At 28.4% G+C, this 14778-nt stretch overlaps 1 protein-coding gene across 1 annotated transcript in view; it reads left to right on the top strand.

Moving 5' to 3' along the window:
* LOC107451041 (uncharacterized) overlaps window positions 1-14778 on the top strand; it is a 266235-nt gene that overhangs the window by 222559 nt on the left and 28898 nt on the right. The window contains exon 2 of the mRNA XM_016067013.4: window positions 5438-5643. Within this exon, the coding sequence (XP_015922499.1) occupies window positions 5438-5643 (206 nt within the window). The remainder of the gene's footprint in view (window positions 1-5437; window positions 5644-14778) is intronic.

Genomic DNA, 14778 nt, shown 5'->3' with positions numbered 1-14778 from the left:
AAGGAAAAAAGAAATTGCTAAAGTTTTGTTAATATCAAAAATATTGGAGAACTGTTAATAATTTTCAAATATTTTAATAACATTAAGTATTTTTATATACAAATCTCTGATTTACATAAAGGATTTCTTAAAAATTATCAATTATCGTAAAAGCACAAAAGAAATAATAAAATTTTTTTTCTTGAAATATCGCTGTACCAAACAATATTGCATTCAATAAATGTCATCTACTTGCAATATATATCAAACAAATTTTAATTGCTAAATGTATTATGCAGCAGTATTTGAAATTAAAAAGGTAGTATAATCGGCATAATTTTAATCATTAATCAAATCTTATTCACCAAAAGAAGAAAGAAAAGATAAGTCCAAAATTAAAGTGAAATAAAAAACAAACTCATGTAGCTATGAAAAAAAAATTCCACATTTTAAAAACATTTTGAAACTGTGCTAAATTTTTCATATTACTTACTTTACGTTTCTAACTACCGATAATTCACACAAACGAGTTAACACTACCTTGATATCAGTTCATTAAATGCTTCTCATAAACATTGAAAAATGTCTTCTGGTTATTTGTTCATCCAGTATATTTCAAATAAAAACATTCCATATTTAATTTAGTTTATTTTTCTTCATTTCCGATATTTAAATATCTATATATAATTGAGAATACCTGATCATTGTTTTTCATTTGAAACTTGATTCATTTATCAAAACACACATTCATTTATCAAACACAATAATAGCTCAACAAATAATAGCAATTTTTTAAAGTAAATGTCTTTTTTTTTGTAACCTAGTTATAAATTTATTATAATGCTCATGAAGCTGTATGTTATGAATAAACAAACAAACATATAAATAAGAAAATCTAACAGAGAAGAAAATAAAGAAAAAATGTGGCTACAAAAATGTGGTAGAAAAAGTTTAGTGTACCTCAACTCCAAAAATAGTAGCAAAATTTTTTGCAGTCCACACGTAGCACACAGAGAATATTAAGAATTCGAACTAGGTGCAACAGAACGGAAGCAGAAAAAAATTGCGCATTACAAAATTAGTTAATACAGCTCTCAGAGATTTAGAAATTAAAATATTATCCTTATAATGCAACTGCATACATATTTATCGACAAATATTTGTTTCTGCTAATGAATAACAGAGTTGAAAATAAGGTTATGTGTTTTTAGATTTAAATTACATCCTTTAAATCGTATATTTAGGGGGCATTTTTGTGTTAACCCGTAATAAAAAGTTTGAAAAGTTGCCCCAAGCAATTTTTTTTGGTTGTTCAATATCTTATTCAGAGAGATATTACATCACAACTTTTGCATTGAGCAAACTTTTCGTCTGATTCGAACGAAGTTTGTTATTTCATCATTTCAAATTACATAATTTGAAATAATGTAAAATTTTGTGTGTCTCACATTTCTAATTCTTTCGACTTTTATTTAAGGAAATAATAAAGAATAAATTGCTTTTTTAAAAAAAAAGTATTTATTTCGTAAAAATATCTCTGAGTAAACGAGTTTCATAAGTGTGTGTAAAAATATGTTCGATTGCACTACAAGTTTCGAAGAATTAACCAAAATTGCAAAAAACTAAATTAATATTAAGGAGCCTAAACTTTCAACCGTTCTTCTGATATAACTAATTGGATCATATTTTCCAAGTTTCTGCTACTCCCCTTATTTTAATAATTAACAAAATACCAATGCATTGAAAAAAAGTATGCTTATTCAAAATAAAGTATTTTGTGCAAGATTCCATTACTTGATTAAAAATTAGCATTAATGAATTATCATATTAGAATATTTAAAGATAACCTTTTGAATCATTAAGATAGGTTTTTAGTTCGTGAAAATCCGATTCTCACAACAAAAGTTATCAAAGGTGATATACAAGTTTATGTTCAGCCTTTCTAACTTTATTTTCATTTCAAATAGATAACTACTACAAAGCATCCAATAAAAATATTTCATGTCTTATTCCTATTTTTACTTCTTACATCTTATCGAGGTTTACTTTTTAAGGACCATGCAATAGAAAATGTTCATTACTAATAATTTTACCTTCCTTCAGAAAATAATTATAACTTGAAAATAAACTTCACAAAACTTTAGGTAAACTCAAAAAAGTGTACAATAAAAAGAAACAGAAAAAAACTTCAAAATATTTGAAGGAAAAAAATTTATTTAAGACGCAGACATAAAAACTTTCTGGCTTGACGTGACTGTTAAACCGGAGATACAGAAGACAGAAGTAATACATCTTTCCACTGCGTCACTGGGATTTTGCATTTGCTGCAGAATCTATTTCTTACTTAATGCAGAGTAAACATTTTTTGGAAATAACTTAAGATCAACTCGAGTATCCTCAAAACAAATAATTGAATTTAGCTCTTCAGAAATCTTAAAGATTTTTCATTTGTTGTCAAATCAATCCAATCGTAGTATTTCCTATCACTGCTTTATTTTTTCATCACAATGCTATTTTTCTCAACCATACTTTTTATTAAATGCAATTTAAAAATTTAGGATATAATGCAAAGTTTAACCAAGTTGTTGTTCGTTATTATAATAGGTATGCATGCCTGCAGTTTTGAAATAAGGATAGTTATATATATTTTTTTAAATCTCTGTGTACTGTTTTAAGTAATTTTATCACATATAATTTCGATCAGTTTCCGTTCTGTTAAGCCTAGTTCGAGTTTGTCTGCATGTTCTCTCTGTGCTACGCGTAAGTTTAACAATTTAATTTTATTTTTATGAATTAGTATATATATCATTCTAAATTTTATGATTTTTACGTTATATTGTGTCGTATAAGTCCATTTACTGGCTCTTTTGTGTATCTTCTTTACTATTTGATAAATTTTATTGCAACTGAATACAAACAAAGGTGGCTGCTACTTTACAACATTCTTGGTGCAGTGAAACACCATTTTGGTGTAAAGAAGTTACCACTATTTTGGTGTTAAGATACACAGACATTTTTCACAGTGTAACAATTTAGGTCATAATGATATTATAGAACAAAAGATAAATTTTTAATAAAAATTTTAAACATTATAACTAGAAAAATTTCACCTTTTATCCTTTTTGGCTTTACCAAAAGAGAATAAAACACAACTTACAAAAACATACATTTGCAACAAGCAATGGAAAAACTTACTTATAGATTAAAAAGTTTATAAATTTCCCAGTTCTAACTGAAATCAAAAACAATTTCAGTTATGTTCATTACAACGAAAATAAATTTATTTCCTAATTTACAAAAACCTTTATAAAAAGTTTACCAACCAATGAAGCATTTGCTTTCGAAACTATATTTAAACAACAAAACAAATTTATTTTGAAGCTGTGTTTCTACCTCAATTATTTAAAATAAGAAGAAAAAGTACACATATATTGTTCAAAACCCTTCTCAACATAAAATGAACATTTTCAATTGATAGAACTAAAGAAATCTTTCTTTTTTATTTTCTGATGTATTTCCTATTTGAAAAATGCTAGAAGATTAAGTAGACCATTTTACCGATATTTTTACTTACAATAGATGCGAACATGTTCTTTCGAGACAGTAAGAACACGTTAATTTGTCTTCTTTTCTTTCTTTTATCAATTGCTCGTCTGGGGAAAATAAAATTGTGAAATCTTATTGACAATATACGTAGTATATTTACTTTTTTTCTTCCTATTTAAATGATATTTAAGACAAATTTTTCTGAAGACAAATTTGATATTAAGACAAATTTTTCTAAATCTAGATATCTCGAAATATATTTATCACTAAGCACTTATTTATTACCGTGTCTGGCAGTTTAAATAACATAATTTATGCTTTGTGATTTGAATACCGAATTTTCATTTCATATAATTTACATATTTTGTTAATATTTCATAAATAGCTTTGTATGCCAATTTTGATTACAAAACAATATGTAGCAATTTTAAATGTTTGTATTAATTGTATATTGTTACTCTTATTTCATTTCAATACTTAATAAGACTTTTCTGAATTCATTTTCTTATCTGCGATACATAATTAACAACATAAGTAACTATAACAAAATCGTGAAAAACTGCTAATTTTTAAAATAAGTGCTGTGAATTTTTAAAAAAAACTATAGTGCATTTAGTGCTAAAATTAATGTATAATAATATACTGGTTATAGTGGAAAATTCGGCTCTCTACCTAACCTTGTTAAAAATTAGCAAGCAGTACAAACTCAAATGTATGAAAAAGCACAACTATTTAACATAATAAAACTGTATTATATAAAGAAAAAAACTTCTTTTTATACTATTTGTGTGTACGTTTTTACTTTTTGAAGCACACTTCAAAAACTTCAAAACTAAAAAAAATATTTTGAACGTTTTATATTTATAGTAAATTGCTCGTCTCATTTGCTAAACACGCAAAGTATACTAATAGTGTCATGGTCTTTCAGTCGTATGGTATTAGATAATAGTCGATCAAACTTTTAAAACCATTTAATATTTGTCAGTAAGACAGCAAAGTTAGTCTGCTTTTCCCATTCATGAAAAAAAGCATGATTTTGCAATAATATCACAATATATATTTTTGATGATTCAGCAATTTTTGAGCTGTATTTCGTTATTTTCGCAAGTATTTCGTTAGAAAAAAAGCGTAATTTTTGGCGAATCACGAAATCCAAAATATTTGACGGAATTGAGTATGATTTCAGAGCAGGACGACGTTTATTTATTTTATTTATTTATTATTTAATTTTTAACCCACTTACACCGTATGATTGGATGGTCCAGTAATTTGCGCGCTTGCTTGTCAATCTAGCTTCCCGGTTCAAATCCTGGACTTGACTGAAACTCCCTTCGCTCATACTGTTTTTATTTTATGCTATATTTCCTGTTCAATCTGGTTACTCAAAAATATAGCATTGTGCTAAATAAGATGTGTTGAACTCTCAAAAAAGAGTATTGCATTTACCAAAATATATACTGAATGCATACTATCTCAATAATAAAAACACTAAGTTCAATGCTTTTCTTTTTTCTGAACTTAACTCACAACAACTTACAAGTTAGACTTGAAAACAAAGGCTACAATATCAACCTAAAAATTTAAACGTCTTGCCATTGTTAAAAAATAATGCACAAAACCATTGACTTAAAAGTAATTAATGTCGAAAAACTAATTTCCTTAAGCTTATGAAGCATTATTAGAACAGACTCATGAAAAAAAACCGTGGCCACTTATGGATTAAAATAAATCTTTAAAAATTATAACGCATTCATAAAAATATTGTACACCTAAAATACCATATTTCTTAATTTAAATCACTTGATTTAATGTCTTTTATGTGTCATAAAAGAGCTCTTATAATTAAGAATAAAGATGAAAAATAGTTTTCGTCATCTCTTGGGTGATATGTGACACTCTGTAATTTTTCTAGGTACTGTAAGCCTGAGACTAGTATCCTTAGATGTTCCTGAGAAAGTTGCCCGAGGTCAAGGAATTAAATTAACTTGTGGTTATGACCTGGAAGGTGATGTCCTCTACTCCATCAAATGGTACAGAGATGACGTGGAGTTCTTCAGATACGTCCCGACCGACCGGCCTCCGGGACAATTCTTCCCTTTACAAGGCATTAAAGTTGATGTATGTTTGGTTTTTAACATCAATAACTAAATAATATTTAAAATATAATAAAATAACATAATCATAAATTAACTCCGAGTTACTCGATGTTTTTTTTTTTAAATTTTAACGAAGTTAACCCTATATTAGATTAGTATTTTTTTTCATCACTAAAAAAATGGATTTACCATATACTAAAAAAATTATGTTGAGTTAAGGAAAATATAACTGTAATATTTTGAGAGAAAAGAAAAAATGTTTTTAACATTATAAGAAACTATATAGGGTGTTTCAGTACAGTGGTTACAGTTTAAAAAAATTCCCGGATTAAAAAGTATCAGTCCCTTACAATTTACCGTAAAATTCACTTTTACCGGAACATGTACAGAACAAAAAAATCTCATATGCCATAATTTTTACGGTATAATATTTTACGGTTGAAATGGATTTGATGGTGAAATGAGTTTTACGGATAAAACACCTAAAGTTCTTGTACTTTATACCGTAATTTGATATGGAATATATTATTCTGCAAAAATAGAAGGAAAATAGAAGGTAGGTCATCTAGGAATGACAATTGTAGGACAATAGAAATCAAAATTGCATAGCAACACATGCTTGGCAATGGCAGTGTACATCACTGGGAGTGCTTCCCTATTACAACACTCGCCGTTCTTGCACACTTTCGCTTATTTAATTTAATTATTGCATATCGAATGTTACATTTAAAAAAAACATAGAAACAGCAGTTACATCTCAATTTGCATATTTCGCAAACGAGTTGCTAAACTGAACATGTTAATTGCCAGCTAATAAAACTAAGAAAAAAGGCTAAATATGAGTGCATGTAATGCAATTTTGGGCAATAATTGTTAAAAAGGATTAGATGAAATTATGATAATTTAGATAATTGAAAGTACTCATTTAATTGCAAATGAACAACAGTTCATATTGGAAGGGTGACCGCAGTGGCACGCGACAACATTTGCGGTTACTGGTACCCTGGTTTGCAAACACCTCACAGAATCACCCAGTACGCAAGGGAAAATTACATATATATGCGTACTGGCTATCAAATTGTTTATCAAATCTATTAAATTACCTCGATTTTAAATACCTGTATTTTTTTCGTTTGTGCAAGTTTTAACTTATGAATTTAGTAGTTCATGTTTTTTAATCACGTAAAAATAAAAAAATCAGTTTTTTGTATAGCCCAGAGAGGTGTTTCTTAACAAGGATTTAATTTTTATTTTTAACTAAGAAAACCTGATAACATTTTTAGAAAAACTTATCTGATTTACGTAAACGCGTGCATTTTTTTCTAACATGCGCAAGAAATAATAACCAAGCAAGATCACTAAAGAACTTTTTATGCCATATTAAAAAAGTTTGAAAACATTAAGACTTTGAAATTATTAACCACTTTAAAGCCCTTTTCATTAAGCACAATCTATTCAAATCTCATGAAATATTTAGAGAATTTATTTTTGAGTTTCAATAAAGCAAATAAATATTAGATGCGTGTCGCTAACACCCAAATTCTTTGCTCAAATAAGGTCAAAACCATATTCTACCATTTCTTTTATTACGTTGTCTTGATAATCTATGACAGCAATAGATTTACCAAAGTATAAATGTTTCAAAACAAATATTTAGAACTGCTTAATGATGAGTCATTGATTAAATATATACGTAATGATTATATCCACACGTTACATTATTTCATTTGAAGCATTTGAAGATTTGCATTATAAATGAAAGACATAAATTCCACTTCGCATATTTCAATCCCTAATTTCCATGATTGGTTATTTCAAATTCTTATCTTACAACTGCGTTTTCTTACACTATTTTGACAGACGTCAATTTTTAACTCTTTTAAGATACGCAAATAATAAATTTAATAATGTATAGTTATTCATACAATGTACAAAATAAAAAGCCAACACCCTGAATAATTTTTAATCTAATAATAGGATTTTCACATACTAAAATAAATAGTCCACTTACTCAAATAAATCTTAATGGGACAAGGGCCTAACCTTAAATGTGCTATTAAATTAGTGCAGACGATATTTAAAGTTCAGAAATCAGACAAAAAAGTCCTCTCCCAGAATTAACAGTTTTTTTACGGTTCTAGATTTTCGACTATCGAGATATGGGGCATAGCTATAATCTGGAAAATATGGTCTCGACAGTTTAGTCAGAAAAGTAGTCGAAAGCTTAAATCTTTTATTCTTTAATTTTTTTTTTTTTTTTGGTTTCATATTTTGCATTGCTTCAAAAAAAATTTTCAGTGAATCAAATTAGTTTTATACACCTTTATGAAATTATTTTATCCAAAGATAAATCATTTAAAAAAAATATTAAAAACTATTTATAATTTTATGTTATTTTTCAGCTGAAGGGTATAGAACTACTGAAAAGTACACAACATTTTAAACTCTGTAATTTTAAATACAAAATAAAATTCGAATAAATTGGGTGAAATAGTTTCTTAGTAATAAAATTCCAAAGAAGAAGTATTTCTAATTTTTTTCTCTCAAGAACTAAAGAACCTATTTCTTTTATAATTTTGAACTTCGACATTTAAAATTACGTAGATCCAATCGATTGAAAAGTTTATACGCCTTACAATACAAATTTTTCGACCGAAAAGAACTTAAATAAAAAAATATATAATTTTTCTTATACGTTGAAATATTTTTGGATAAACATGTTTTATAATTGTGTACAAAGAAATGTTGCTTCAACTCTTTAGTTCCGGAGATATGTTGAAAAAAGCAAAAAATTAAAAAAAATATATAATTATTATTATATATTTTTTTCATAAGCAGAGGCATCAATTTTTGACCGCTCATCTGCCTAAATTATTGGGACTACATTTTCTAAATTACGGGTACCCCAATATTTTGAGAATCAATAATCCGTCAAAAAAATAACTATGCTTATTCATGGAAGATACTCTTTAAGTCTGATTTCGTATCTTAAAATGTCGTCTGCAATTATTAATAAGCATATTTAGAAAGGAGTTCAACCGTAACAGTCGATTAATACGCGAAAATCAGATAATTGCGTCAAATGTTGTTCTGAATGTTCGCTTATTTTGAGCTCTCAACATCAAAATTTCAATTTACGCTATTCAACATTTATTTTAAATATTTAACCCATGATTATAATTGTTTAGTGAATTAATATTAAATATGCCGAAATCAACAACTCGATAACCGTTCCTAATACATATTTTCGAAATCCATGTCAAAAATGAAGTTTAAATAAAGCAATTTTATATTTAAATGAGAAGGAAAATTATAGCATTTTTCAAATCTATCGAAACAGTATTCAGAAAACCGGATGAAAAACATAAAAACCTGTTTTATAACCTGATGAAACATCGAGGAGTTTCTAATATATGCTTTACACTTTCCTCTAAACGTCCAACAAGTTTTTTTTTCAATCCTGTCTTCCTTTCAAATCCTACGTTTATGTTTTTCCCCGCACAAAAAAGTAATGGATGCAAAATAATGGGCATACTTTTATTTCATTTTTAAACAGAATTCAAAAAATAAATACGAGTAACAGATAAAGAAAACACTGTTTAACGTATTATTAAAGTCTTAATTTTTTTTAAGAGCAATGCATACATAAGTATTAAAAGTATGAAACCATTTCTTATTAATTTAAAATCCTATATTATTACTTCTTTTATATCGTCAGAATTTTCCATAGATTCTGATAACTACATATTTGTTAACTTCCAAACATATCAAAATAAATATCTTTAAGAATAACATTTTGCGTTAGAATCGCTTAATGATGACTCATTATTTAAATATCTCCGAAACGATTACGTTTACACATTACATCATTCCACATCAAGCATTTGAATATTTGGATTATTAACGACAGAACTAAATCCTCCCTCTAATATTTCAATATCATGAATTCCATGCTTGGTTACTTCCATATCTTATCTTACATTTGCTTCTATAACAAACGTGAATTACAAATACGCATAATAGGATTTACTAAGCATTAAATAGATGACCCGGTATAGCTATATACATCAAGAGCTCAGGTAGCACAGTTTTGTTAACGAGACATATTATACATCTCTTCGGACTCGACATTATCAATTTAATTTAGAAAACTTTACAAATTTGTCAGATACTAAATTAATAAGTTACGTATGGTTTGGTTGCTAAATTTATAATTATATGTCCAAATAAGTTTAAGGTTCAAATGCAGCAAAAGATGAATTATACTAAGTAGTAAGAGTTTTAGATCTATTTCACAAAACATAATATTTAAAACTTTATGTTTTTCTAGACTTTAAAAATTTTTTCACAACTTTTTGATAACTTTTAAAAAGTAAAACAAGGGATATATCTCTCACTAATATTCGAACTATCCCAGATGGCAGGCAACCTTGCGACAAACGTTTTACTAATTTCATTTTGAAAGTACATTCAATCTCGATATAAAAAGATTATTTCTGTAAGCATTATGCGAATCACATTATGCGTGAACTAGTATGGTTAATTTTAACATTGTTTCAAGCTTGCGTGGTTTATTTGCTCCCCAATTATAAACATTGTTAGTATTTCATAATAAAAATGGTTTCTGACATTTAAATCAACCTTGTTCTACTAGCTGGGATAAAAATATTATAAGATGTCATTTTTTCTATTAGATCAAAGTAAACATTGTTGCAAGCTTAAATTTATAACGAGATTTTTTACACATAAGTCCAAGTACTATGCCATATTTGTGATGTTGCAGGGTGACAATTATTGAGCTATATGAGGCAAAACGTAAATTATTTAAAAGCAACTGAGTGCACAAACTTTATTCAACATGTAAACGTCGCTACAGATATTCGGATTCAAGTTATGACATATTACATATGCCTGCCATCATTGGTAATGATGTGGTGTAGACAAAAACAAAATTCTGCATGACTCGCTGAAATGTCGGAACATCGATGTTGTCGATGACCTTCTGAATGGCAGTTTTCAGCTCAGGTTTTGTGTTTATTTCTTTACACATTGTCTTTAATATAGCCCCCAAAAATAAGTCACATGTGTTCAGACTGCCAAGTGAGTCCCATTCCAGTGACCCCTCACCATGGAGCCAGAATTTGGTCCCTAATGTGCTCCTCCAGGACATGAAGCACCCTCTTGGTCCAATGGGGTCGAGATCAGTCTTGTATGAACCACATCTTGTCTAAATTAGGGGTACTTTGTATAATGGGGATAAAATCATTTTCCAAAACCTTCACATATCACTCAGTAGTCACCATGCCGTCAGCAAATATCGCACCGAGTATTCCGTGACTGTACATTGCACACCCTCCAGTAACTTATTGAGGGTGGAGAGACTTCTAGATCGCGAAATACGGATTCTCAGTCCTCAAATGCGCCAATTTTGCTTATATTTACAAACCCATCCAAATGAAAGTGGACTTCGTAGTTAAGCCAAACCCTATTCCCATCAAATTCATGTTGGTCAATTATCTTTACAATACTATTGGTGAAACACAATCGCTGTTCCATGGCCATGGGGCTCAATGTCTTATAATTTGTATTTTGTATGGGAAGAGATGCAGGTCTTCAATAATAATTTGTCGCAGGGTCTCCCGGTTGATTCCCACCTGCTGTGCAACTCGTATGATTGATTTCCTTGGACTGGTTTGAAACGCAGTGCATGTCTTCTCAATGTTTTCAGGCATTTTCAGACTTGGTTGTCAACCGACATAACCAGCACTATCATCACAAACACTACCAGTTCTCTCAAACTTGAGAATCAAATTTTAGATTGTAACACACTTGGACTGGCTGTCTTCAGCTTGTACTCGATCACTGCATCAATCAGGCTGTTATTGCTCGCGTACTAAGGCTTCACAAACGATATTTGCTCCGACACTGTGTGCTGTGACATTTTTACCCAAAAATGGCTGGCAACAAGTTGTGTGCGCATTTGCATACTAATTCCCATCATGCACTGCAGTCATCCACGAAGTTTGAAATTCATCACAGAAACCATTCAGAAGTTGCGATGGTTTTATTTCACATAGTTCAATTACTGTTATCCTGTATAAACTAATGCATTATTGTATGAACTCAATCCATTATATTTTATTTATTTATACTTCAGTCACATGTATTATTTATACTTCAGTCACATTTATCATTTGTACTTATGCCAGGAAAACTTTTAGTACTAAAAATACTAAACCGTGTACTATAACCTAGTACTGAAAATATATCTAAAATTTAACTAGTTTTAATTTACTACAAATCAATTTTTAATTTATTTCAATTTGTAAGCTGTGCGATTCGATTACTTTACCACAATAGGAGAGCTTTTAAGTGGCGTATGTTTCTTGACGGGGATTTCCTTAAGAACACGTGTGGCACTCAACTTGCTAGACAAGTGAAGATAGCAATTTCCTAAATTTGACGAAATGTTAGCTTACAGGATTTCTCAGTTAACGGTGTCGTCAAAAACGAAAAATTGTTTCGTAATTTGAGAGTAAATTTTTTAAAGTGCTGTATAGCGAAGGGAAAGAATCTCTAAAGATGTGTAAAGAAAACCAAATACGTGTTTTTTTTCCTTTTTCTCAAAACTGAAGTTTTTTTCTTTTATGAAGGTATGGATATAAGGGTAATATTTTTAACTATACGAATTATAAATTTATCTTTTCATTTTTAAAAACCTGACAAACTGATTCATTATCCTTTTGACGAAAAGGGAACGCCAGTGTTCCCTTCTCATATTCTTATCTGACGCTCTAATTACAAGCAAAAATATATTTTAGTATTATTATTATCATAAGAAAAAGAGTCTAGTAGTTGCTAAAAAATCTATTAGATTATCAGAATTATATTTGTACTAAAATATAAAATTAAAGAAAAGTAGTTGGAATTTTTGTTTATTCATATTAAACACTTATTAATAATTGATTTAGTAAATTATTGAAATTTTAAGGATCAATTACTGTTTCTCTTAGATCTAAATAACTGCAAATAAGTGCAATTTGGAAAAATTAATGTCTGAAAGGAAGCCATGTTTGGAAGATTTTACCTTCAACAAAGAAAATGATATCGCAGTTATTTCATACTCATAACCACAATTTATTAAAATGTTAAATATAATATTTTTCACTTATTGTGACCAAAATGGACACCAAAAAAATTAAAAAGTATAAGAAATATGCATAATAAAAATTCTGCGTCAAAGGGCTAAAAAATAATTGTATTGGTTAATGCAAAATCTGGTAACAAAACACTGTTAAAATTAAACTATTTTCTATAAGTAAAACTCACATGACTCTTAGCACGCAGTAAACTGAATGCTTTTCCCGATTCTGCTTTCTTCAAATTATTATTAGGAGGACAAACATTTTCATAAGTTTCTCCTCTTGAAAAAACAATATTTATTAATACTTTTTTCTATTATTTTTATATTCTGTTTTATAGAAGATTCATTAAATAATTTTTATTTATTAAATTTGAAGAAATTTGTCAGAAATTTGTCACAAACATATTAGTTATACAAAATTTTCTAAAATACAGCATGTCCCTTAATAACCACCTTTAATGAATAGTTTTAGAGTCCTTGTCGAGAAAAAGAATTTTAAATATATAAATTTCAGGGTCACAAATTCATATTTAACCAAGAAAAAAATTAAAGCGCTATTAAAATCTAACGAATCGCTACCAAAAAATTCGAGACTGAGAATATCAAAATCTGTTTATTTGCCAACGGAAAACGAAGGGTTGAAAAGTATTTACAAGTTTCATCGGACAATCAAACTGGATTTATTACTTGTCATTCAATCTTCCTAACTAGAAATTCGACAGATTTTAATAGCATTTTTGCTTTTTTCGCACTTAATTATTAATTAGCGAACAATAACGTGTACAGAAGAAGGAGTTCAATGAAATAAAATCTTCTACTCCTTACTTATTTACAATTTTGCATGCAAAAAAATTTAAATTAATGCACTTTTTTAGTTTAATATTTCCTCGCATCTAAGCAAATTTTTATTAGTTTCGTAAAAATATCTTTATACTTGAAAAATTATAAAAATTTAAGATCTAGCAACATTTTCTATTACCTCGTAGTCTTCAACACAATGGAACATTACTAATAATCCGAGACTACTTCGATTTTCTTCAAATATACACTATTGCATCATTACATATTTATGCAGGTCTTCTCATAAATCTTTCATTTCGTAAACGCGATATTAGCATAGGAGTTTTTAAAAAAAATCGGAAGTAAAAATACATGAAATAAAAAATACATAAAAACGCAAGTATGTCGGTTTTCAACTCGGTAGCAATCAGTAATATCTTTTTTTATGTATATACATTTTCTCGACGAAAATAAAATATGTTTCACTATACCCCATCTGCAAGTAATTCATCCGAAAGAAAGAAATTTCAAATTTCAGATATTTATTTTTATTTTTAAATTTGGTTGTGGTGGTAGAAATGCAACAGCACAAATATTACACAGTGTAGGAAAAAAATTGCATATAACAACAGGATAAAAGAAAAACATCAGTTTTTAGAAATTAAATTTAAATCCAATGGTTAAATGCAATTCTCTACATTTACTAGTGGTGAATACATGTATGCTGAATTAAAATCACAATAGTATCTGGAATATACACTTATTTAACATATATTTAAATATCAACTTTCAGTAAAAATTTGAAATAATTTTAGATAAAATGTTCCCGCTTTCCTCTATGCTTAAACTTAAAAAATGATAAGGACAAATCAAAAAATACTTATCAAAGTATTAATTATAACCTTTATTTACAAACATGCGCAAACATTTGCATTTTAAAGCAAGAGTTCAGGAATGTGGCAGCTATAATGCTTTGTTGCTGCCAAAACTATGTTTCCTTTAGGTGAAATGTAATTTCAATTACAGCTGCTCGGGAAAATATACAGTGAGTTGTAAAGTTAGTATGCATCACCACTGTATTCCTTTTGAAACATCATTTCCACTCCCTGTAAAGTCACAAAGTCATTTTATATCATTTATTTCAATCCAAAGTCTGTACCGACTATATAACTGAGAGTAGAAGTCAAATGTAAAATCTCCTATCTCCTAGCTTAACAGCAGCTATAATATATA

This window comes from Parasteatoda tepidariorum, chromosome 11 (genome assembly GCF_982258835.1).
Source record: "Parasteatoda tepidariorum strain Cologne lab strain chromosome 11, Ptep-v5.0, whole genome shotgun sequence".
In the NCBI taxonomy this organism is placed as follows: Eukaryota; Metazoa; Arthropoda; class Arachnida; order Araneae; family Theridiidae; genus Parasteatoda; species Parasteatoda tepidariorum.
Note: the sequence above shows the minus strand (reverse complement) of the source record. Positions and strands in the feature narration are given on the sequence as shown.